We start from the raw sequence: 26,688 nt of genomic DNA on the forward strand, positions 1-26,688 counted from the left end.
ATCAGGAACAGAACTAGATTTATCCATAATATACACAAGCTTATCACATGGAGAAAAAAAAAGAGAAGGAGGAAGGATATGAGGAGCAGTTTTTGGTAAAGGGGCATAGGGAGATGGCTATGTCCAAATCAAACCTTTAAACACATAAAATTAAATTTTTTACTTTATGTATTATTGACTTCAAATGTCTTATTACTTATTACAATTTTCAATTAAATTGGTTTTATGAGATGTTACATAGCTCACATTATGCTAGAAAGGATCTGGTTCCAAGATCTAACCCTAGAGAGCATTGGAAGAAAGTTTGGCCTAGCGTTTATCTATCTTAATTTTGTACCACCCAATTATGACTCTCGTCTCTTATGGGAAGATGCCATAATTCAAGTTTAATACTAAGGTAATTGCAAGTTATAGAATCAATGGATAGTATAATCACTGACCTAAGTAAATTTACAAATGATGAATGAAGTCTAAAGCTGGCCTTACAGTTTCGTAACATCCGAGGATTTTCAAAAGTTAGAACAATGTTGCTAGTCAAAGACAAGTAGGCATTCAAGACGCCTAATGTGTGATTGTTAAATATGGTTCATTTAATAAATAAAAGACTTGCTGAATGTATGTCCTCTAGCTCATTGGTTATATATAAGGTATAATTCTTGCTGGAAAACACTCTAGAGCGATGAAGGATTGGCTGCTTGAGTTCTCATTATTATTTTTAGTATTTTCATCACTCTAGTTTGTAGTGGCATCATTGCAAGACAGATGTGGTCTTAGGCTTGGTTTAGGTTTTAGACTTTTTAAGTTATGCAATAACTTGAAGCCCTATAAACGTTTCATGAAATTTGAATGAGAAGTTGGATTATGCTCTGAGTTTATAGTCGTAAACAATATAGATTTTCCAAAAGTCTAAATTTAAACTTATAGAAAGTAAGGACCGCTAGTGGAAAGATTCTAATGTTGGTTGATTTAGACATAGCTAGTTCCCTAAACTAGAATAAAGTAGAAGGTAATACAACCCCGCTCATACCTTCTTACTTGGCTATGATATAGGCTACGAGAAAGTTAAAACACTATTTTCAGTCTTATAAGGTACAAGCAATGCCATATGTACTAAAAGAAACATCTTCTTGTGAAGGTTTGAATAAATGATCCAAAAGCGAATATCATATTTTCGAGCGGAATGATAGGGAAGGATAACGCAATCGCAATGTCTGACTTATTCAAGGAGATAACATATCCTTTTCCTACACAACTAAGAAGTAGCATACCCTTCTAAGGCATTATGTATGATTATATTCCTTTAAGAGAACCTCTTGCTTCTACTCCAAACAAAGTAATCTGAGCTTAATTATTTTAATTTCATTTGGAGTACAAATTTCTCTTTCTTTTTTAATCAATTAAAATTTACTAGTGGTTATTGTTCATGTAGTACAAGATTTACCTTAGCTTATTCTGATTTTTCTTAATAATCTTGTTATTTACCTTTAATCCATTACATATCCTTCATTTAACCATTTTAGAACTAAAAACTTAATTTTTAAAAATACTATTATTATTATTATCATTATATATCAGGATTTGACTAAAAGAAATTATTAAGACTAAATTGAAAATAACACAGATTATCAAGATTTTATTATTTAATTATTCTAACACTAATAAAAAGTAGTAAAGAAATGAATTGAAATAATGGTATTGAAAATTAATTGTAATAGTATGACCATTTAAAAGAGAAGAAAAGAAGAAAAATTAGCATAAAAATAGCTGCATAGGTTTTATTTATAATTGAAGGAAAGTAATTGATATTCCTTTATGAACCATTTGAGTTCTATCCATGAGTACAAAATTGTATTACTCTTAAAAATAGCACAGACCCAATTATTTAAAAAATAAGTTTTATATGGGATTAGTAGAGACACAAATTGAATTCATGTAACTGTTTAATAACTATAAGCTTTGTATCCGTTAATCTGTTCATTTTCATCGTGGTTCTTGAATCTTGACTCAGCATCCAATTGTTCTCTGACACTTTAAAGCACCAGATGAGCTTGTTATTGATCTGACAAACCTCGCATCTGCTACATGGAATTTTTGTTGATGCTGTAGTTAGGCTTTGCCTTGTCTAGACCGCTTTGAATGAATGAAGCTCCATTTTCAAAAAAATCCCATACATAATAGAAATTCTAAGGCTTACTTTTGTCATTGATTCCGTTTCTCCATGTTATTTGTTTTAGACACTGATTTTAGGTAAATTTATCATCAAATCTTTAATATGAAAATATTAATCTCTTTGAGAAATACCCTCAACTTGATATCATTAATTCATTTGATTTATTAGAAAATAATAATGATAGAAATACTTGAGCGTACCTCTTTCTTTCCTTCTTTTGGTGCGATAAAATAGTTAGCTTCACTCTTAATGCTAGAGTTCATGCTTCCCCCAATTGCATATTGTTGCCATACTTGGTAGAGGTTGTGGTTAAATGTGCATAGCCATGGCGAATCCTAAAAGTTATTCACATGCAATTAAGAAATTAAAAGAAAAGAAAGAAACAATAGAGTTCTGGCAATTAAAAAGCCAATTTAATAGAAATTACTACCTTGGCATCCTCTACTTACAGTGGGGACCAAAATGATTGAAGACAACAGTTACCTTCATGTTCTTATCCCTTACATACCCATTATCATGTCCAAGAAGCATAACTTTATCTTGGTCTTTAAACCAATTGTTGGAGATGGTAACATCAGTAGATCCACGAGTGACATCCAGGAGATTGTCCTGATATGCATATAATGTATTGTGGTCTATCCGAATTTTTGATGCGCTGACTAGCCTGATTGCATCCCCATCTATTTGACCTAGTGGCACCATTTGTCCATTTGGTCCCCTCACTGAGCTAGGTCCTACTGCCTTGCAATGGTGAATCCTTAAGCCATGTATGATTATAACTGTTGCCTAAATATCATAACTAACCATGAAGTAGATCAATCACCAAACCATATCCTAAGATATGAAAGGAAAATGATGGCAATAACATAAGTTACTTTTCAACGGAAAGTTTAGGCCTGCTCATAATCCTGTCTAACCATCTAGCCCAGCCGATAATCTAAAAATCAAGTTCAGACAACAATTTTCTTATGAAAATTATTTTATTTAAGATTTAACTTGATAAAAATTCAATGTATTTTAGTTATATTTTTATATAACTTTCATTTTAAAATATATGTGATCAAAATTTTTTAAAGAGGACTATCCAACCTGAGTATAAAAGCCAAATGCCTGATTGGTTTTGGCTTAAAACCATCTTGTGAACATTTGAGTAGCAATAGTAAACCCTACATTTTGATAAGCTATTATGTTAAGAACAATTAGACCTCAAATCTCAAAGCTATAAACCATACTTCATAAACTGCTAATTGTCTTCTCTTATTGTTAACCATGCACTAAGATATGCTGACTGTGGATAAAAGCAGAATTTAAAAGCTTGCCTTATACACTAGTAGACAAGCATTGCCAGTAATGTGAATGTCAACACCACGACCATCAAGAGTTTTAAAACTACTAATAAGAAGGGGCCTACGAAGATTAATATTCATGTTTCTTTTAAAAGTTATCCACACTTTTCTATCAATCATAGTTGCTCCATATCTTAAAGTTCCAGGTTTAGGGTCAAGGGGTCGTCACTAGGATCAATAACTTTATAGGGAGTAACATCTTTCCCAATATTATTAGTCATCTTCCCTGCAAACCCAACAGAGCAAGTGGCTAATTGTTGTCGGCTTCTTCGCTAGTTAGGGTTCTCTCTCCAACAACGATCAATGACATTCATCTTTTGGGCAAGACATACATTTGGAGTGAATAAAGAGAAAAAGATAACCATGCAACGAGCCAAAGCAAAGTGTCCTATGATCATCTCTGTATACACTACTTTTGCTATTTTAGATTGCAAATGCCACAAAAGAGAAAAGAAATAAGAAAGGTATCAGCTAGAAGATGCCTTAAAAGGTTGGGGCATTGGTAGGTTTTATAAGTTGAAAAGAAGAGAACAAAATTTGCTAATGGTAGTAATTTGTTCAATTAGTTTCAATGACATGACTACAGTGAAAGTATTTAGTTATGGTTAAACCTTACTTCAGCTGGTTTTAATTAGGAGGTGGTAGTATAAATTTCAGTTTCCATTAAGACTATCAATAGAAAATACGGAAACTAAAAATTAAATTGATTTGGTATTTATGGTAACAAAGTGATTTTTTTATTTGTAGTGATGCACACATTCTGATAGGAATAATTTTTTAAAAAATGAAAAAATTGAAAAAAAAAAAAAACAAAAGCTATGAAGTGCATGGAACATCATTTTATTTAATCAGAACATCAATTCATTCATCATAATTCTTTCATATGTATGATACCTTAATTCTAAGAATAAGGACATAAACAGTCCTAAAAGTTAATTATTCTATGATCAAAATCTAAAAAATTTTAAATATACTTTTGTGATTCCTATTAGTTAGTCAATCCTAAATGTTGTTGGACAATGTTTAATGTAGCTTTTGTTTATACTTCAGACTTTATACTTTTAAAATTTACATTTCTATATTATTATTTTTAATAAGCTTATGATTCACCAAAATCCATATTAAAATTTATAAATAACAATGAAATTCTTTTCACCCATCTCCACTTCAATTAACAAATAATCTTATAATCTATCAAAGTTACATTAATTATCAAAGCAGTCTTCTAATAGAAAAAATATTTATAGTGAAGAAGCTTTGAATAGAAAGCGAAAATTAAATCTTTCCATATACATATTACTGCCTCGTTAAAAATTAAAATATTGAATTTCTTTTCAATCAAAATATAATATTTTTATATAACTTATTTAAGAATTGATTTTAAACAATATGATATTTAAGATATTACAATTATTTGATATTAAATATTATATATTAGGATAAGTAGTTTGTTTCTTGTATTTGTCTTGTATAATTTTTTTTTTATGAAATGTCAATGTAAATATTTATTTTGAATTGATATATTACATATCCATTAATGAAATACAAGAACTTCTTTTAATATGCTTTTTTCTTAATCTATAAAAGTTTAGTAACTTTTTTTTCTTGAATCCATAAACATCAATAATTAGCAAGAATGGGAGGAACGGCTCATAGTTTAGTAAGGCATCATTATTCACTCTTGAGTCATAACATAAAATCCAAGACTTACCATAAGATATATATATATATATATATATGGTTAAATAAAAATTAATTATAATTGGTATGGATCAAATAAGGATTAAAGATTTAAACTGCTAAAGGTGAAATAAAACACGGATTCTAGAAAAATTCTCATAATGAACAAAAATAAATTTGAGATGTGCATTCAAAACTCCAAACGTTTATCAAGTGAAAGTATTTTGAGAAATTTTTAGTGGTCAACCAATTTAAACATATTTCTCTAAAAGAAATGATAATAAATATGTAACCTTGAAACATATCAGATTCCAACAAATAAAAGCATAAGAAACATATCAAAAAGTGAGTTTTGCTAGAGTACTGATGTAAACTTTCTACGGAAGAGAAGATTACACGCTAAGATCAATATTTATAAGGTTTGTGAAAAGTTATTTGCAGAACTATCACCCTTATTTATAAAGAAATAAGATCAATAGCTATAATGAGATGAACTTAATTAATCCTAGAAACTAACAAGTTAATAGAATTAAATTAAGGTAGAAGTAAAATCAAAACCTAAACAATAAGCTTTAATCTCAAGAACACTCAAAGAAACTCTTTAAGCAAAAATAAGGTTTTCTATTCAATCAAAGATATATATGCTTTTGCCGAATTACATAGCTCTATTTATAGAGTTTAAAACAAAATAATCCTAATCCTAGAATGACTAGGATATACGGCCAAGATTTCTAAATCAACAAGGAAACAAATAACTCCTTAAAGAAAGGAAATAAGATATGGTCAAGATTCCTAAATAAATAAGAAAACAAATAACTCCTAAATATATGTCATCGGGACTTCTTGTTGGATTAGGATTTTTAGTGGAATTAGGATTCTATGTTGAAGTAGGATTCCTTGTGCTACATGGGTTCTCATCATCAGGACTCCTTGCTGGATTAGGATATTTAGTAGAATTAGGATTCTTTGTTGAAGTATGATTCCTTGTGCTACATGGGTTCTCATCAAGTACCATTATCGCACCCCATCATTATAAGTATATTTTTAAAATTATAGACAATCAATCGATATTACTTTAAATAATTTATTTATTTTATACGTCTTTTTGTTAATACAAATTATCAATAAATTTATATATAAATTTTAATTATTTATACAAATTAAAATTATATAAGTATATCTCATAATTGTAAAATATCATCAATTAAATTCTAAAAATAAAAAAAGTTTAATAAATAACAAAATATATTTAATTGATCAATAATTAAGTATTATATATGACTGACTAATCTAGTATTTAGTTATATTAATAATTTATTAAAATTAAAATAATAGGTTTATATGGTACATAAACAAGTCTAATCATGTCCTCTAAGTAAACGGACCAAACTAAGTGTCTAAATGACAAATGAGATTTTTACTGTGTTTGAAATATTTATGGACAATTCTTGAGTGTACTTTCCATATTGTAAAGTCATTGGTAGTTATATAATAATAATAATTTTTCCATTAACTTCATAAAAGCTAGAGAATAGAACTTTTAAGTCTGAACCGATTCTGGTTTTCCTTCTTCAAGATTCACCAGAAACTATATTGTCGTCTCATGTACCAAAACCTAGTGGTTGCAACAGAGTAACAACATTACGTGTGTGCATGTATTTGTTTATATGTATATGGATGTACGTAAGTGTATCCGTCATTATATCAAATGTATAAAACATCTAAAGTATATGAAGTGATACTTCAGCTAATCATAAGTTTATCTTATTTTAGTATATAAGTCCTTCTAAAAATTCTTTTATTTGTTTTGGAGGTTTATTGGATTGTGAATTATGTAATAAAGCAATCTTTTTATGCTCATCGTAAAGGTGATAGATTCTCATTAATATTTATGGATTTTATGGTGAAGAGATTCAAATTCGAAACCTCCAGATTCGTAAAAAGTAAGAATATCAATTAGATCATTTTTAATTAGTCTAGCCGGTATTCAAACTTAAATAATTTAAGTTTGTGTATTTAAGAAAAAAGAAAGACTATAAGCTAATATCAATTTCAAATTTAAAAATCGTTTATCTAATTATCTTAAAACCAAAGGTTCTTATTACTTCTATTTATGTTCCCTCAAGTGTTAGAAAAGCTCTTACTAAATAATGGTGGCAGATGTACAGAGCAGGTAGGAGAAAGCTCCTCTCTTTTTAGGATCTAAGGAGCTTTTCAAGAAGTGGAGACTGAGGATCAATCTTCTTCCTACTTGAAGAAATTCTTGATCTAGAGGGAGTTTTTAATTTTTTATATCTTTCTATTTAATACCATGATCATTGGGTTAAATATGTTAGGCTAATTTTCATAAGTGTTTAGTTTAGTCGTTTTACCTATGTATGAACCTTGTTATTTATTTATTTAATGAATAATTTGTTTACCTTCATATATTTATTAGCTTCATCTATTATTATTGGTTGACCATCATATCAATTTAGTAGTAATATTTGTTATTAAAATCTTTAGGTTAAAAGTATTAGAAACATCATCTTTACTTTGATCTATGTTGGTATAAGAAACCTAAGTTGCATCATTAGCTTGAGTGACTTAGGGAAAAAGGCACATTACCATCTCATTCATTAGATCTAGGCTTAAAGTAAAATAAGGAGATTACTAAGTAAATGGCTGGACTAAATATTATTTTTAGCATATAGTTTTAGATCATAAGTATTTGCATTTCCATTGCATATTTATTTATTTATTATTTAGTTAATTTATTTTATGAATATTACTCTCTCCACATACTGATCTAGAGTGTTTAGATTTACTTTTATTGTTTTGTGTTGATAATTAGTCTTTATAATAAGTGGTCTCATAGTTCCTTGAGAGATTGACCTCGTGGTAAACTTACTCTTATTATAGGAACGGTTCATGCACTTGCGAGTACTAAAAAAGCCATATCAAATTTTATTGCCAAGAAATTGCAAATTTATTATATTGATTGGTTATCAAAAGTGTTTTGTGTTTGTTAGTTTGCTTTGTGTTTTGTGATTTATTTTGTTTATGTATTTTTATTTTGTTTGTTTATTTTGTGTTGTGATTTATTTTGTTTATGTGTTTTTGTTTTGTTTGTTTGCTTTGTATTTTGTGATTTATTTTATTTATGTGTTCTTATTTTATTTTTAAATTTATTTTTAAGTTTTTTTTTTCTAAAATTTTCTTTTGTTTTGTATGAGCTGAAAGGCGAATGACTATGAAAGATTATGCACGGCCTACAATTGGTAACACTACTTCATGCATAGTTTTTTAGGTGATGCATCTAGGAATTATGAACTTAAGAGCATTCATTTTAATAAGCTTCCTTCATTTTATGGTAGTGAGGATGCATTGACATTCATTAGAGGATTTTATGCTATAGTTCATACTTTTCCATTATCTGGATTAAATGAGGATCAACTAAGAATGAGGTATTTTCCTTATTCATTGAAAGATAGAGCAAAGGCTTGGTTAATGACCTTGCCTCCTATTTTATGGTAGTGAGGATGCATTGACATTCATTAGAGAATTTTATGCTATAGTTCATACTTTTTCATTATCTGGATTAAATGAGGATCAACTAAGAATGAGGTATTCCCCTTATTCATTGAAAGATAGAGCAAAGGGTTGGTTAATGACCTTGCCTCCTAATTCTTTGAGGAATTAGGATGAAGTGTATTAAAAGTTTATGAGTAGATTTTACTCACACCAAAAGACCAAAGAATTAAGAGGTGAAATTTCTAATTTTTATCAAAAGAATGCTGAATCTTTTCATGAAGCATGGGATCGCTTCAAATCACTTTTATTGCAATGCCCACACTATAGATTTCCACTCTCAATAATCAAGCAATTATTTTATGATGGGTTGACACAACAATATTAATATATGGTTGATAATGCAGCTAGGGGTGCTATGTTAGAAAGGACACCTGATGAGGTTTATGACATCTTTGAGATATTAGGAGCCAATTCTCAATAAAAGAGTGTGAGAAAAAAAAGAGTAGAAGTAAATGAAGTAGTAACTAGTAGTGAGATGGCCATGCAATTGGCTAAATTGACTAAGCAAGTTAAGATGCTTACTTCAATAAAAAAACTCATCAAATAATAAGGTATGTGGTATTTGTGGTATTTATGGTCATAGTGCTAATGTTTGTTCATCTTTTGATAATTACAGAGGAAATATGTATGACCAAATAAATTTGATGGATTCTTACCAATCCATGCATCCTATGAATGACCCTTATTCCAACACATATAATACAGGTTGGAGAAACCATCCAAATTTTTTTTGGAAATACAATGACCAAAACCCACCACAGTTATTGAGAAACCGAAATCAACCTCATTACCAAGATCAATATTCTCAATTCCAAAGGGAATCCAATCCTTTCTTTCAAGATCAAGAACAAACTCTTCGATCTAATGAACAAAGGAAGCCAAGTTTGGAAGAAACACTTCAATCATTTATGATGGCTTCTCATGATAGGATGGAGAGGAATGAAAAAAAGACAGATTCCATTGAGACTTCATTGAAACATTTAGAAGCTCAAATGGGACAAATTGTTGAAGAGCTCAATAAAGAGAAACTATCAAGTCAACCTGAACAAGTCAATTCCATTACTACTATTAAAAAAGGTGAGGTTGTTGATGATAATATTGCTATAGAAATTGAAAGGAATTCTTCTTCTTATGCAGGTACACCTAAAAATAATGGATTAGTACAAATCAATAAGGAGAGCATGCAAATGGAAGAAAAAGTAGAGCCTACTCTTAGACTTGAGGAGAAAGAAAAGGAAGCATATTGTGGACCTGAATTTCATAAGGCAGCTCAGCCTTATAGACCCCCTATTCCTTTTCTAAACCAACCCAAAGAGAGCAAAAAGGATGAAAAAAAATTTGAAAGTATTGAGATGCTCTCTAAAGTTAATACTAATTTACCTTTGTTGGATGTTATCAGGAACAAGCTAGCTAATGTAAAAAAATTTGAAGATTTGAACACTAACAAAAGGCGATATGCGAACAACAAAAAAGTACAAGTAGGAAGTATAATGCTTCAACATCAGTTGCCCCTTAAGATGAAGGATCCTAGTAGCTTCACCATTGATATTACAATAGGTGACAAAAAGCATACAAAGGCCATGTTAGATTTGGGAGCAAGCATCAACTTGATGCCTTATTTAATGTATGAACAACTTGGCTTGGGAGAGTTGAAGCCTACCACTATGTCTCTACAATTTGCTGATAGATCGATAAAATATCATAGAGGTATAGTGGATGACTTGCTAGTACAAGTAGGTAAGTTAATAATTCCAGTTGATTTTGTAGTGCTTGACATGGAAAACCCACCGGTAAGGAATAAAGAGCAAATTATACTCCTTGGTAGACCTTTCATGGCAACTACTAGAACTGTGATTGATATGCATGATGGAAAACTTACCATGACAGTTTTAGGAGAAACTATGAAATTTAAAGTGTTTGATTCTCTAACTTTCTCTCCTAAATCTACTATCGATAAGTGTTCATATAATTATTTAGATTCTCTTGTTTATCAACAATTATATGATGATGTTTCATTCTTAATTGACAAGAGTTTTCATGACACTTTAGATGTTCGCGTTAAAAGTATGAAGCCATACTTGAAAGGAATGACTTATGACCAATAGGTGGAGTGCGCAGATGAACGCCCACCATGAGTATAATCACGAATGTCTAGCTATAGACAATAAACTTAGCAATTGTATTTTTATTTTTATGCCTTTAAGTTATTTTTTTATTTATTATTTATTTATTTTTTATTTATTTTATGTTTATCTTGTAGGCTTATGTTTGATCCTCAAAAGGCAATATGTCTCTATGAGAAGCAATTAAAGCTAAAAAAAAGAAACAAATAATTAATTTTTGAGCGAGCCACGTTGCGGCAATGAATTTTCACACGGGCCCATAGCAGAGGCACGACAGAGATGACAAGGGCCCGTAGCAGAGGCACGATAGAGACGACAAGGGCCCATAGCAGAGGCACGGTAGGAACGACACGAGCCTGTAGCAGCCAGCAGCAGGGCTAGCCGCGGGTCGCGGGACACTCCGCGAGGAAGCAACATGCAGCCCAAAGACCTTTAGCCGAGAGCTGCGAGGAGGCCAGCCGCGACCTCACGGGGTAGCCGCGAGCCGCGGGCCACATGCCCGCAGTGTAGGCAAGCAGCCGACATCGGTGGGCGCACGAATGGGCCCGAGACATGGACGGACCCAGCAAGTAGACGCCAAATTTTAACGACATAGTCAGGCGGCCCCTAAAAAAAAATTTTTTTTTTGGCGAAAATTAAAATAATTAAATTCAAGAAATTAGAGATTGATTATAATAAAAAAAATGGTGAGTTATTTTTAACTTAAAATATCCTCTTCAAAAATTAAATATATATCCATCTCCTCCACATAAATAGTCATATCATTGATTTATGACTTTATTTTAAATTTTATTCTAGGATTTATATTTATTTATTATTATCTAACTTTTAATTATTTTAGGATTTAATCTTTCTAGTATATTTAGGATAGTTTATTATTTTTAATTTTCTATTATTATTTTTAATTCCTTATTTCTTTATTTCTTTTATAATTATCAAGTGTGCTTCTAAGGTTTGGATGGTAGAGATTGGAATTCAAGTTCATGGCTTACTATGCATTGCAAAATTCCAAGGGAGTATTCTATATATTTCTTCTCTTTTTGTTCTTTATTTTTATATATGCAATGACATTGAGGACAATGTCAAATTTAAGTGTGGGGGAGGAAAATAAAATATCTCTTCGATTAAATTTTATACGTCATATGCCATGAGAATTAGCAACTTCGGTTAATCTTTTGCAAAATTCTAGATTTTCCCACTCAGCTTTTTTTTATTATTCTATATAAGAGTCAATGAAAGAATGCTATTATGTTAAGATTCTTGAACTCTTGAATTAGTCTTTAACATGTATAAATGTGAACTCATGAGTCATTTGCACTTAAATGATCAAGTGTTCATCTTTTGCATATGGACATGATGAGTAGTTTATCAACATTTGACATGGGTATTGATTAGAAGTGTATGATTTAGGTTATTATTTTCTTGTTACTAAATTGGCTTACCTAAGTTTGTGAGATCTTATATGAGCAAGTTAAAGCTCTAAGTGATATAATTCTACTCCGCTAATTTTAACTGCTTAGTAACCGGGGATCTTCATGACCAATGTATCGCGTAAAAAGGCAATTGAGATTATGAGTATGCAAAGCATCTTGAAATATGTTTTGTTGAGTAACCAGGTGCATTCATCACCCATGTTTGTATTTGCATAAAAAGGCATAACATCTCAAGAAAGAAACAAATACCCCAAGTATCAAAAATTAAAATCTAAGGGGTATAAAGAAAAGAAAAAAAAGTATAAGAGCTTAAAAAACAAGTAATAAATGCTTATTGATCTCTTGTTTTTGAATGAAGGCTTGGCCTTTTTAAATAGGGTTATGATAATTTGGATTATGCATCATAGTTATATCTTTTGAAGATAAGTTAGACATTTATTGTGAAACATGTGTGAAGGATTGGATGCTTAGTCTTTTGATTAACAATGATCGAGTTTATATTTTTAAAGAAAATTATTATGACTCAAGTGTTCTTGGGTTGACATGATCTTTTGCATTAGTGATATTCTTTTGAATAATATATTTAAGCTGAGTATGGATGTTCTTCATGATTTTTGCAAAAGTTAGTTCTGAGTCCTATTTATTTAATTAAAAGATTTAAGTAAAGATCAGTCCAAATTATGTATAGATATTCAAGAGTATTTTAAAAGCTTTAATGATAAATTTTTATATATAATACGGTGAAAATATATGCTTTTACCTCACAGCTTAATTGTCTATTTTCATGAATATTAGCAAAAAGAGAAAAATATAGAGCTAAAAGAAACTTAATGGGACATGTCCATGTTAAGGCCCAAGATTAAGACGCATGGACTGCTAATTACAAGGCCTAAGGGATATTTTAGTCATTTTATATAATTATTAGGATTTATATTAAGAGTTATTTATGGGATAGTATTTGGTGGAGATTAAGATACTTTAAGTCTTATCTATTAGATAGACTTATATTAGTATATTTATCTCTAAAGAGATTTATTTAGAGGAGGACTCTTCTCTATATATATCTCTCCAAAACCTAATTAAAGGAGGGGAGTTTTCTCCTACCTGCTCTCTACACCTGCCACCATTATTCTCTCCATAATTCTCTACAGTTTTCTATAAACATTTAGTACTAATTTTCATTATTCTTTTACGATATAAGGAGCTTTTAAAGAAGTGGAGACTGAGGACCAATCTTCTTCCTACTTGAAGAAATTCTGGATCTAAAGGGAGCTTTTTACTTTATTATTTTTTATCTTTCTATTTAATACCATGATCATTGGGTTAAATATGTTAGACTAGTTTTTATAAGTGTTTAGTTTAGTATTTCTACTTTTGTATGAATCTTATTATTTATTTATTTAATGAATGATTTCTTTATCTTTATCTCTTTATTAGTTTTAGTTATTATTGTTAGTTAACCATCATATTAATTTAGCAATAGTAATTGTTATGAAAGTCTTTATGATAGGAAATCATCATCTTAGAAACCACACACCCCAATAACTAATGAGTTATGATACATATGGAATGCAAGAAAACACCCTCCAATCAAGATGATTCCAAAAACCCAAGGATCTCCTCAAGTGAAGTTAGGAAAAAAACTAGTTCCAACAATGAAACTAGCACTTGAATTCAACTCCAAATGCCACAAACCAAGTATGATTTGATAAGTTAAGAATCAAACACAAGATTTGGGTTAGAGAACGCCATAAACTAAAAATAGTTTGATAAGTTCAAAGTTCATGCAAGAACTTAAGCAAAAACACTCACAAAGAGCAAACAAAGATTATCATTCAAAATTCTATCTTTACAAATGCATTTGGCTTTGATATTTATAGCCAAGACAAGACAAAGAAACCTAAATGGATGTCTTTTGAGCTTCCCCACATTTCTCCCTTTAATTCCCCTTAGAACTTATTAAAAGCGGCTGTTTTTACATTGATGTCACTCATTTTGTAACTCCCAAATGACAACTAATTATATGCATCCTTTTTGTAACTCTAAATTATGACTAATTATGTGCATCCATTATGTAACTCTAAAAGACAACTAATCACACCATAACTTAAGAAAAACCTGATAAAAATGAAAATAAAAAGGCTTCAAATGAATCTTATTGGATCTATGAATTCAGCCCAAACTTATTGCACTAAATTGATGATTTTGGATCCTTTTTGCAATCCGAAATCTTGGGTTAAGCCTTGTTGTGTTCGAACACTCCAAATGTCTTTAATTAAGCCCAACAAAGCTTATTGCATCCTTTTGGACTTGGATCTTGTCATCAGATCTCCTTGAAAGCTTAAAGAATCATTTGTAATTCTTGTCTTTATTGCATCAATAAGGTTGGACTCTTGTTTTCATGCATGAGTTGCATTTCCATTTTGGACCTTTTGGTGCATGCCTTTGCAATGGAATCTCATGGCAGCCTTGATTCATATCATTCCCCCTTTCTTGAAATAAAATTCATCCTCGAATTTTGCCCAAATATTGCGAAAGAGATAAACATATAATCTCAAACGATAATGGAATGCCATCATCAACCTGCAATTCCTTCACAATAGTGATTAGAGGAACTTTAGAATAAATAATATTTTTAGTACTAATAAATTCAACATGCTCAAAAGTCTCGATTTTATCAAGCAAAACTCTTTCATTCATCACTAACTAAACCATTGCCTCTCCATTAGCGACAAACTCTTCATTATTGAATTCATTAAAAGGTAACAAGTCATTGTCTTTCTTGCCATCTCCAATTATCAAGTCTTCAAAATCTACATTGACTTCAGTAGAGCAATTTACCTCCTTTACATCATCGATGTTAGTCTTCAATGATGGCTTAGAATCGGCTTTATCTTTAAGATGCTTAAGAAACCTATTAGTCAACATCTTGAACTCTTCAAGCTCATGCTTAAATGCTTCAAGACCGATTCTTAAAGATTTGTTCTCCTTGGACAATTCATCAACAAAAACTAGACTTGGTTGTCTATCTAACCTCTTAGGTTTAGATTTAGAAGAATAAAAATTTTGTCTAACATCTTCATAACAATCATTTCTTTGACCCCACATCTTATCATAAGATTGATAACGAAAATTTCGACATTGTCTAATAAACTCAGCTTCATGAAACATTCTTTTTGTTTGTATCTACGGATGAAATAAAGATAAAAATAAAGAACCACAAAGAAGTTTGAAGGAAAAAACAAAAGATATGATACGAAATTTGAAGAAAAAAACTACATAAAGAGATTAACAAGAAGGGAAAACAAACATTTATTTAGTGAACACAAAGGTGTAGACTTTAAAACAGAGAGTACTTAGAAGGAAAAATTGAAAAAGAAGAATTCGACACTAAGAAAAGAAGTAGAGAAGATGAGAAACTTTAATAACACAAAAGAAAAAACAAAGATAAGCAAACCTCAACTTGAAGCAAGCTCTGATACCAAATGATAGGAAATCATCATCTTAGCAACCACACACCCCAATAACTAATGAGTTATGATATATATGGAATGCAAGAAAACACCCTCCAATCAAGATGATTCCAAAACCCAAGGATCTCCTCAAGTGAAGTTAGGAAAAAAACTAGTTCCAACAATGAAACTAGCACTTGAATTCAACTCCAAACGCCACAAACCAAGTATGATTTGATAAGTTAAGAATCAAACACAAGATTTTGGTTAGAGAACGCCACAATCTAAAAATAGTTTGATAAGTTCAAAGTTCATGCAAGAACTTAAGCAAAAACACTCACAAAGAGCAAACAAAGATTATCATTCAAAATTCTATCTTTACAAATGCATTTGGCTTTGATATTTATAGCCAAGACAAGACAAAGAAACCTAAATGGATGTCTTTTGAGCTTCCCCACATTTCTCCCTTTAATTCCCTTTAAAACTTATTAAAAGCGGCTGTTTTTACATTGATGTCACTCATTTTGTAACTCCCAAATGACAACTAATTATATGCATCCTTTTTGTAACTCTAAATTATGACTAATTATGTGCATCCATTTTGTAACTCTAAAAGACAACTAATCATACCATAACTTAAGAAAAACCTGATAAAAATAAAAATAAAAAGGCTTCAAATGAATCTTATTGGACCTATGAATTCAGCCCAAACTTATTGCACTAAATTGACGATTTTGGATCCTTTTTGCAATCCGAAATCTTGGGTTGAGCCTTGTTGTGTTCGAACACTCCAAATGTCTTTAATTAAGCCCAACAAAGCTTCTTGCATCCTTTTGGACTTGGATCTTGTCATCAGATCTCCTTGAAAGCTTAAAGAATCATTTGTAATTCTTGTCTTTATTGCATCAATAAGGTTGGACTCTTGTTTTCATGCATGAGTTGCATTTCCATTTTGGACCTTTTGGTGCATGCCTTTGCAATGGAATCTCATGGCAGCCTTGATTCATATCACTTTAGGTTAAAAGTATTAGAAACATCATCTTTACTTTAATCTATGTTGGTATAAGAAACCTAAGTTGCATCATTAGCTTGAGTGATTTAGGGAAAAGGCACATCACCATCTCATTCATTAGATCTAGGCTTAAAACAAGGAGATTACTAAGTAAATGGCTAGACTAAATACTACTTTTAGCATATAGTTTTAGATCATAAGCATTTGCATATTTATTTATTATTTAGTTACTTTACTTTATGAATATTACTCTCTCAACATACTGATTTAGAGTGTTTAGATTTATTTTTATTTTTTTATGTTGATAATTAGTCTTTATAATAAGTGGCCTCATAGTTCCTTGAGAGATCGACCTTGTAGTGAACTTACCCTTACTATAGGAATGGTTCGTGCACTTGCGAGTACTAAAAAAGACACATCAAGTTTTTGAGGATTGGAGATAGGCTATATTTGAAGAGTATCAAGCTCTTTTAAGGATTGGTACTTGGTCCTTGGTTTCCTTACCTCCTAACAAAAAGCGCATTGGCTATAAAAGGGTATTTCGAGTCAAGGAAAATCCAGATTGCTTAGTTGCAAAGTACTAAGCTAGGCTTGTTACAAAAGGATTTCATCAACAAGCTGGCTTTGGTTTTAAAGAAACCTTCAATCTACTGGTAAAGCTAATAAATATACCCCTCTTACGAGGTTGTTAACAAGTCTGACTTGTTATCTTTGTTATTAGAAACATATTAGGAATAACATGATTGTCTTCTATGATTGTTTTCTTATGTTAAATGTGCTTAAAATTAGTTTCTTTTATTTATTTAATAATGATTTATATGAATTGGCATGAGTTAATTAGGGTTGCATAATTAGTTTCATATTTATATTTTTAAGAAATTTCCAAATAATGAAGTTTTTACTTACTGTAAGTTTGTTTTGTGCCTTATTTCCTTAAAGTTTAGTTATTTTATGTGGTATTTCGTGCATTACATGAATATTAATCAATTTTCTCATATTTTATGCATATATATTGGAATTTCGAGGTTGGAGTGTCAAAAATTAGCAAAATCGGCCTAAAATATAAGCCTAGAGCTTATCGGCTCTGTTATGTCATTTGTCAGTTGTTCATTCCAAATCTATCATACTTCACGAATTTCGAGCCCTATTGCTAATTTTTTTTCATTTTTGACCTAATTTAGTCATTTTTTAAGTTTATTAGTTTTAGGTTGTAATAATTTAGATTTACTATTTTCTATATGTTGCTTTATTTTGACAAATATCTGTTATGATTATTAATTAAAATTGGGCATTGATGGTTGCTATCTATGCAGCTATAATCTAAGGCAATGTACCCACCGATGCAGTCTAGCACTAATGGCGAGTATCAAGGTCGTATTCCTCGGGAAAGTGAAAGTCCAGAGTTACTCCTTTATTCTTTGTTATATTAACCTAAAATGAATGATGAATAATTTCTAAACTAACTAATAGCTACAAGCTAAGTTCTAAAGGAGATGCAGGAGTAATTGATAATAAAATAACCAAGACAAGAAAGCAAACCCAAAGGGAACCTAAACTAAGCAATCAAACAAAAGATAAAGGGTTGGTGAGTCTAATTATGCTACCCGTGGACGAATTCTTAACCGAATTCAGTTTCTGTCTCGAGATAACCAAATTCCTAAATCTAATAACCTAAAGTTGGAATCTCTTCCTAACGATTGATTCTTAAATTAGCATTAAGCTTTACTAATTTTTAATCCGGCTAGTTAATTATCCTTATCTCTAAGCAATTATTAGTCAGTTCTTGCTATTCAAAATTCCAATTACCAAATGGACTTCTCAATCACACAAAGCAATCTAAACACACAATTCACAACGTCTCATAAATAATGCATTATCTTATTAATACTTAAAGCAAGAAGAATACAAAACTAACCCAAATAATCCAACAATATAATATCAAGCCAACATAGTAAAGAAATTCCAATGGATTTAATCAATCTAGCTAATCATGTTCATTATTAAAATCCACAAGAATTCAATTACAACAATGAGTAAAGGTAGAGAAACCCGATTAGACCCTTGGATGAGAGTAAACAGCCCCAATTCCTCTTGCTCGAATTGAATCGATTCTTGTTCCTCTTGCTCGATTTGAAAACTAATCAATGAACCTCGCCCAATCTTCAATCCTTGAAGGGAATCCGATTGAAACCTTGATCCAAGTCTCCTTTTCCCTTGGTTCTAGCTCAGAAAACCCTTAGAGAAAGAAATATTAGGGTTTGGGACGTTCTCCCCCACTTCTCTTTCTTTCCTCTTGCTCTTTCTTTTAATTAATTCGTCCTGTCTTCACGAACATGGCCGTGTTGGAAACACGGTTTGGTGTTCCTGGACGTGTTGGGAACACGGTTTGGTGTTCCTAGCCGTGTTGGGAACACGGTTTGGTGTTCCTGGTCGTGTTACTCTCTGTGGTCGTGCTCCCTAACGCCTCTTCTTCTTTGATGTTAATGCACCCAAAACGGTCATTTTGGTGCCCGTGTTGGGAACACGGCTAGTGTTAAAACCAACACGGCCATGTTCAGATTAGGGATGCACAAACTCGACTTGTTTCAGCAACTTTGACGTCCAATTCTGCTCTAATTCTTCCCTTTATCACTCTTTGACTTCTTTTAGACCTAAAGCACACAAACAAACGCATAGGGTGAGTGTTGGGACCAATTCACATCCAAATGTATATAAATTCTGCCTTAAAATCCCAATTTAGATGTGTGTATTCTACGCACATCAGGCATCTAGACATAAGCTTAGAATTTTTGGCTTTGCATGTAAATTATAATCTATTAAGTTAATATATTAGTACATTAGGCCAGACTAAATCCATTTAGACATATTAGACTTTGCCATGTTCAAAATTAATTAATGAACTCACTTAGAATAGGATGATTGAATTAAGCCTTGACATGTAATTGGTAGTCCACATAGGGTAATAACTTGGTAATCAAGAGCATAATTTATAATTGGGCTAGACTAGATGGGCTTCCTTGAGTATAATTGAGTAGTTAATTTAGGCTAACGAAACAAATGGGATTAGGCTAATTAAAATGGGCTAGACTTGGGACGATCTCACATATTGTAGTATTTGATGTATAAAATTATTATGCTGTATTTATAGAAAATAACTCATTAAATAATAAAATTAAAAATATGGATGTGGACCCCTCTTCTTCTTATTATATGGCTAATCAGAGTTTCATTCGAGGCGACGATACTCAGATCAAGGTTCAGGTCATTTTCAAGGTGGAAGAGGAAATTATCCTAACTTTGGAACTCATGGAAATTATTGTGGCTATAGAGGTAGAGGTCGACTTAATTGGACAAGCTCTATATCTAGCAAGCCTTAGTGTCAATTATGTGGCAAATATGGTCATCTCGTTGATAAGTTCTACTACCATTTTGATCACAGCTTCAGTGAACCTTCTTAATTTCATAACATTATACCATCTGGAACTTCTCAGTCCCATAACAATGTTCTTTCTGCTTTCTTAATTCAGTCCATGGTGACTAATCCTATTTCTGAGTTTGTAGATACAAGCTGCTATCATAATTCTAAAGCTTCGAATCAGTGACTTCAGATACTGCTAATTTAATGCATAGCATAATTTTTAGAGGAATAAAACAAATGCACATTAAATATGGCACAGGTTTATCCATTCTTCTTTACTAAAATCTGCTCCTCCTATCCTTCCTTCTTCTCTTTTCTCTTCTCCTTGTGACAAGCTTGTGTGTAATGTGGATAAATCTAGTTTTGTTACTGATGCTAATTCTGCTTTTATATCTTTTGGTACTAACGCTTTACCTCAAATTATTTTGCTTCTAGATGTTTTTGTTCCTTCAATAGAATCTATTCTAGCTTGTGCTCCTACACTAGATTCAACTTCATTGCCAATAACCATAGTTGTTCATCCTACTAATACTCACATTATGACTACGAGGTCTAAGGCTGGTATCTTTAAAGTAAAGATTTTTATTACTTCTACTTATGTTCCTACAAGTGTAGCAAAAGCTCTTACTGATCCAAGTTAGAGATATGCTAGTTTGAAGCGTATAAAGTTCTTTTAAGGAATGGTGCTTAGTCCTTAGTTTCCTTGCCTCCTGACAGAAAGCCCAGTAGTTGTAAGTGGGTATTTCGAATAAAGGAAAATTCAGATGGCTCAGTTGCAAAGTACAAAGCTAGGCTCATTGCTAAAGTGTTTCATCAACAAGTTGTTTTGATTTTATAGAAACCTTCAGTCTAGTGTAAAAATAGCAACTATAACCCTCTTATGGGTATGTTAACAAGCATGATTTGTTATCTTTGTTATTGGAAACATGTTATGAATAACATGATTGTCTTTTATGATTGTTTTCTTATGTTATATATTGCTTAGAATTAGTTTCTTGCATGATTCATATATTTTTTTAACATGCATGTTTCTTAGGTTTTGAAATAGATAAACTCTGATTCTAGGGTTTTAAATGTTATAAGCATGTGTATAGATCAACATGCTAGGCTATGCTTCTTTAATGACGATTTGTGTAAATTGGCACGAATTAATTAGGATGCATGATTAGTTTGATATATATATTTTTAAGAAATTACCATATATTGGGAAGTTCTTACTTATTGTAAGTTTGTTTTGTACCTTATTGCCTTAAAGTTTAGTTATTTTATGTGTTATTTCTTACATTACATGAATATTAATGAATTTTCTTGTATTTTATGCATATTGGAATTTTAGGGTTGGAGTGCAAAAAAGTAACAAAATCGACTTAGAATAAAAGCCTAGAGTCGATCGACTCTACGATGTCATTCGTCGGTTGTTCATCCCAAATCTATTCTACTTCACGAATTTCAAGCCCTACTGCTAATTTTGCAATCTTTGACCTAGTTTAGTAGTTTTATAAATTTACTAGTTGTATGAGGGTTGTAATAATTTAGACTTACTACTTTATTTATCTTGCTCTATTTTTTCCTTATTTTGATGGATGAATGGCCAATATTTGTTGTATGATTATTAATCAAAATTGGACATATAGACATAAGCCTAAAATTTGGCTTTGCATGTTAATTAATCTAATGGAGTCTGATATGTGCCAATTGCGCATATATGTTTAGGTGGATGATGTAGGAATTTCATGTATATAGAGTCGAGTTATGTTTATTTATTTGCATTATGCTGCGTTTGTTCTTTGAGGAAGGTTTTATAAGTATTTTGTAAGTTTTAGTGTGGATTTAAAGGAAAATAAGAAGTAGGAGTTAAAGTTGAACTCATGGAGGATGCAATACCTGTGGAGGGTGCAACAATTTGAATACTAGACTCTGTCATGACTGTGACGTTTGAAGCACCCGCAACGGATTGATTAAGTCTTATTATGTTTCTACCTCTAAAAGTTGGAAAGTTAACCTAACTACAAAAGGAGGCAACCATCTATTATAAATAGGACATGAAATAATAAGAAGAAAAGAACCCTAGACGAAGGACTTTGAAGGAGATTGTATCAAAGGAGCAAAAGACTGAAGAACTAGGATTGAAGATTGAGAGATTTACAATTTCTATTTCCTTTAAACTTGCATTTATGATTTCTTCTTCTCTTTGGTATTTTATAGTTAGGAGATAATGCTTTGAAATTATATTCCAATTATATATAAATCTAGCTCTTTTCTATGATATATGGTATTTATTATTCTTAATGCTTAATTTTACTTTATCATCAAATCTATGAACTTAGTTGTGTTATACATCGAGAGATGGTAATGCAATTAATCTCTAAATACTTGTTTAGTTCTTAATTGATAAGAGATTATAGATAGTAATTAGATATTCCTTGGAGTTTGCTTAAAGCTATTGTTAGGCAATTAATGAATACTCTTGATTAAACAAGAATTAATCATATTGTTTTGTGATTGCTTGAGTATTGGTTTAGTTGATTAAGATTAGAGAGAATGTAATCAATCTTTGCAATAACTCGGATTATGTCATGATTTAGAATTATAGATGATGGGGTGATTGAGTGTTAAAATGTATTACTTCTTGTTTAAATTTCATAATTAATTTTAAGATATATTTACTTAGATTTAATTTATAATTGAGATTCAAAACTTGAGCCATAAAGAAAACCCATAAAAAACCAGGTTTGATACACATCAAGTACTCATGTCAAGATTTTTGAGTTTTTAAGCGAATCCATGTGTTCAAGGTTGATTTGTCCTATGTAGAATCGATCCAGCTCGTGTAGAGCTGATCGACTGTTTATGTTAGGGCAATGAGATCTTCTATAATATTTTTACCATTTTTCAATGTTTTATGTGTTTTTCAAGTGTATAAATGACAAATAAACATGATATCAAAAGAAAAGACCTCATCAATGTTGAAAAAGGACATTTGTAAGCTCAATTTGGCCAAAAGGGAAATTTCTTCCCCTTTCACAAAAACCTAGGTCATTTTAGGGAGAAATTAGTGGTGAAAAGTCCCAATTCGGGGCAGATGGAGTATGACCCAATGATCTAAAGGATGAACTAGACATTTTGGAACAGGTTTGAGCAAATTTGGTTGAAAATTGAGTGAGAAATCAAAGAAAGAAAGTAGAGAAAGTTAAGGAAAAGGATAGAATGAAAAGAATGAAGGAAGGAAGTAGATATATGTCCTAAAAATGGTAAATTACCACTTTAGCTCTTGATCGGCGAATTATATTTTGGCCCATGGCTGACAAAGTTGCCAATTTAGTCCTTGGAAGGCAAAAGTGTTGAATCCAACACGGCCGTGTTAACCTTCCTCATTGGCATACTTACTTGTTTCAGCAGCTTTGACGTCCAATTATGCTCCAATTCTTCCCTTTATCATACTTTGACTTCTTTTGGACCTAATGCACACAAACAGAGACATAGGGTGAGTGTTGGGACCAATTCACATCCAAATATACATAAAATCAATCTTAAAAACCCCATTTAGATGTATGTATTTTACGCACATCCACATAAACTTGATGTCTTTATATTACACTTCTTCTTATCTTGATGTCTTAAATTCTTATCTATGGGATAATTCTAGCCTTCATTCCTCAAGAATCAATGTTACTACCACCACTACCATGCAAGAACTTCCATTATCGCTTCTTCACATCCCCAAGTAGTGTCTTCTACTTTCATATCTTTAGAATTTTGCTTGAAAGTCAATGACTTATCTGTAAATTTCTTTCTTTAATCCTAAGTCCCTTTGTAGATCGATTCTTTGCCCTATTAATAAAGATTCTAATGCTTTATCCCCATTCATTTTGATTGATCTACTGTTGTTTCTCCTCCAACCTCACTTACTAAGCAGCTCTTACTAGGGAAGGAATTAGATCATTAGTAAAACTTACAGAAAAGTGGCCCTTAAGCCAACCTTCCTTCATGGATCCCAATAATTGACTTAGGATATTAGATCTAGCTGTTGAGTCGACCTGCTTAGGATGTCAAATCTAGCCGTAGATTCAGCCTACCACTCCTTCAATACTAAATTACTACTATTAGTAACTTGATTTCATGGACGTGGTACCAACCTTCAAACTTGATCTTACTCCTTCCTTTTATCCTCATCCATAAATCGAATAGGCTTAAAGTCCACACCATAGTAATAATCTTTCTTTACTGGTGATTTAAACTTATTCTTTGCACAATAAGGCATAATAACTTATAGTAATGTTAGCACTAGAGAAAGCACATAATGAGAACCTACTGTCAATTTCAATCTTAATGTGTGGACTTCCCAGATTCTGATTACCTCCTCGTCGAATGTTGAAATTAATTCTTCTATAGAGATGAAGTCTTCTATTGAATTTTCCTCTGACAATCTTTTCAAAGGCTAGACTAGTGAATCCATGATAAAAGCTTTCTTTCACTAGGGAAGGTGCCCTTCAAGCCTCTATGTCAGCCTTCCTCACTTTTTTTGTAGCTGACTTTTGGATGGTGAATGGAAATTTTATAGGATTTCCATAAGGTATTAAAACTTTTCCTATTTTGAAAACTCTCTGTCCATATTATGCCATTCCTATTGATCTTGACTCCTTAGTGGATTTCTTCTCCTTAGGTAATGTCTTCAATTCCACCCCTCTTCTCTTTGTACTCTAGTGAAAGGTTCTAGAAACGTTTTATGAAACCTATGTCTCTATTGATGGGGCTTCATATATGGAGAATGATTATGAGACCTATGTACATTCCTCTTCTATGTTTGTACCAAATATTGCTTAGGAATCTACATCTTATGGAAAGTCTTCCTATAATGCAGTTATGAAGCTTTCTTCTTATGGTGATTCTTGTCTTGCTTTTCTTCTGCTTGAATTAGATACTTTTTAGGCACCTACACCTTGAAAAAAGTGTTTATGCCTTTATATTTCTTTTTTGATCTTCTTTTTTTTGTTCAAGAATGCAACATGAAGTGAAGTAACTTTAAGAGTTTGTAGTCCTCCTTAGCCTAAATAGGGCGTAAGTTAAGGTCTTCCTGAGAAACCTTTAAGGACTTGCCTTTAAGTTTAAATGGAACTTCTTTGGGTTCCTCAGCTCCAAAAAAATCATGTGACTTTATTGAGGATTTGCAGGCCCACCATCATTGTCTAGAGAGTTAGTAGAATGAGTTAATTCCTCACTCTGTTGATCTGCTTCGTATTGCTCCCCGACTTGACATTGATCACAATCGTTACTCTATTAAGGAACATCTTTAGGAAATTCTAAGGACTGCCCCCCAAGTTCCTCCATAATTTGCACTGAAAGCCTAGGGATGACTTCCCAACCTTGATTATTGAATCTCTATTCTTATGACTTCCTAACAATATGTCATGTTAAAATTTATTGCACTCTCCCACCTTGAGTGTGAATTCCTTGAGGAAGTGGATTCCATTTTTTACTTTTATGCACGATCCTACTTCATCTCATGCTAGACTTAAATTATCATCTCCTTGAGTATCCACCTTTTGTAAAGCATCTTCCTGCAATTGGATTCCTTGACTTCTGATGAATCCTTAAAAATTGACTCCCTAGCCTTAATCAATGCATTTTTCTTATCCTTAAAGACTGGCCTTAATTTAAAAACAATAGTGCTGATAGAGGCCACATGAGGGAGTGGATCCTCGTCTATTAGCATGATCTCTTTCATCTTAAGAAACTTAAGGATTTCTTTATTTATCCTATCCTGAATAGGATATGATTTCTAAAATTGAGGATGACCTATTTGACAAATACTAGGTCTATGCAGCTCGCATATCATTTCTCTCACTGCACCTGCATTAATTTTAGTTTGAGAAATTTGCATTTAAGGAATTGATACTTGAGGAATATTTCCTCTATTAATTCCAGTGTATAAAATTTCTTGAGGAATAAGCTCTGCCTCAAATAGGTAAGCTTGAGTATTGAGATTGGTTGGTCATAGAAGTGTGAGAAATCATAGGTCTTCCATATTAACGGCCAGTCTACGCTTGCATCCTAACAAGTCTTAGATTTTCTTTCGGTGATTAAGAGGTTGATAGCACTCCTCAGCCTTCCTTTAGATTAATTCACAATAAAGGAATCCCTTGAGGATTACCCCTCGAGCTCCGTGCCATGGTGTCCAATAGGTATGATAATAAGAGCTTTCTCAGCCCGTTGCGGAGTTGGAGATAGAAGTCGATGGTGCCTCTAAACAAACTCAATTGAGGAATTCATTTGGTGAATTGGTGCTACCAGGCCCTCGATTCACCCTCTGTGTAACCATGCATAGTCTTCATCAAGGTGTCTAGTGTGTTCTTCCACTGTATTGAATACCTCCTTATTCTGCTTCTTCAGACCCTCTAGGATTTCAAAGTAAACAGTAGGATTAGCAACGCTAAGGGATGAAACAAATTATTACTTGGATTTGTAGCATTAGGTCTTGCTG

At 31.8% G+C, this 26,688-nt stretch overlaps 1 protein-coding gene, 1 non-coding gene and 1 pseudogene across 2 annotated transcripts; 1 reads left to right on the forward strand and 2 right to left on the reverse strand.

Moving 5' to 3' along the window:
- Positions 1 to 1,834: 1,834 nt before the first annotated feature.
- On the reverse strand, positions 1,835 to 3,752 carry LOC8285986 (annotated as a pseudogene).
- Positions 3,753 to 8,931: 5,179 nt separating this feature from the next.
- Positions 8,932 to 9,039, reverse strand: LOC112536056. Its single transcript, XR_003080126.1, has one exon. It is a non-coding gene; the product is annotated as a small nucleolar RNA R71 (small nucleolar RNA).
- Positions 9,040 to 9,680: 641 nt separating this feature from the next.
- Positions 9,681 to 10,874, forward strand: LOC125370261. The gene has a single exon (XM_048375260.1). The coding sequence runs from the start codon at positions 9,681 to 9,683 to the stop codon at positions 10,872 to 10,874; it is 1,194 nt and encodes a 397-aa protein (XP_048231217.1).
- Positions 10,875 to 26,688: the final 15,814 nt, after the last annotated feature.

This window comes from Ricinus communis, chromosome 6 (assembly GCF_019578655.1).
Source record: "Ricinus communis isolate WT05 ecotype wild-type chromosome 6, ASM1957865v1, whole genome shotgun sequence".
NCBI lineage: Eukaryota > Viridiplantae > Streptophyta > Magnoliopsida > Malpighiales > Euphorbiaceae > Ricinus > Ricinus communis.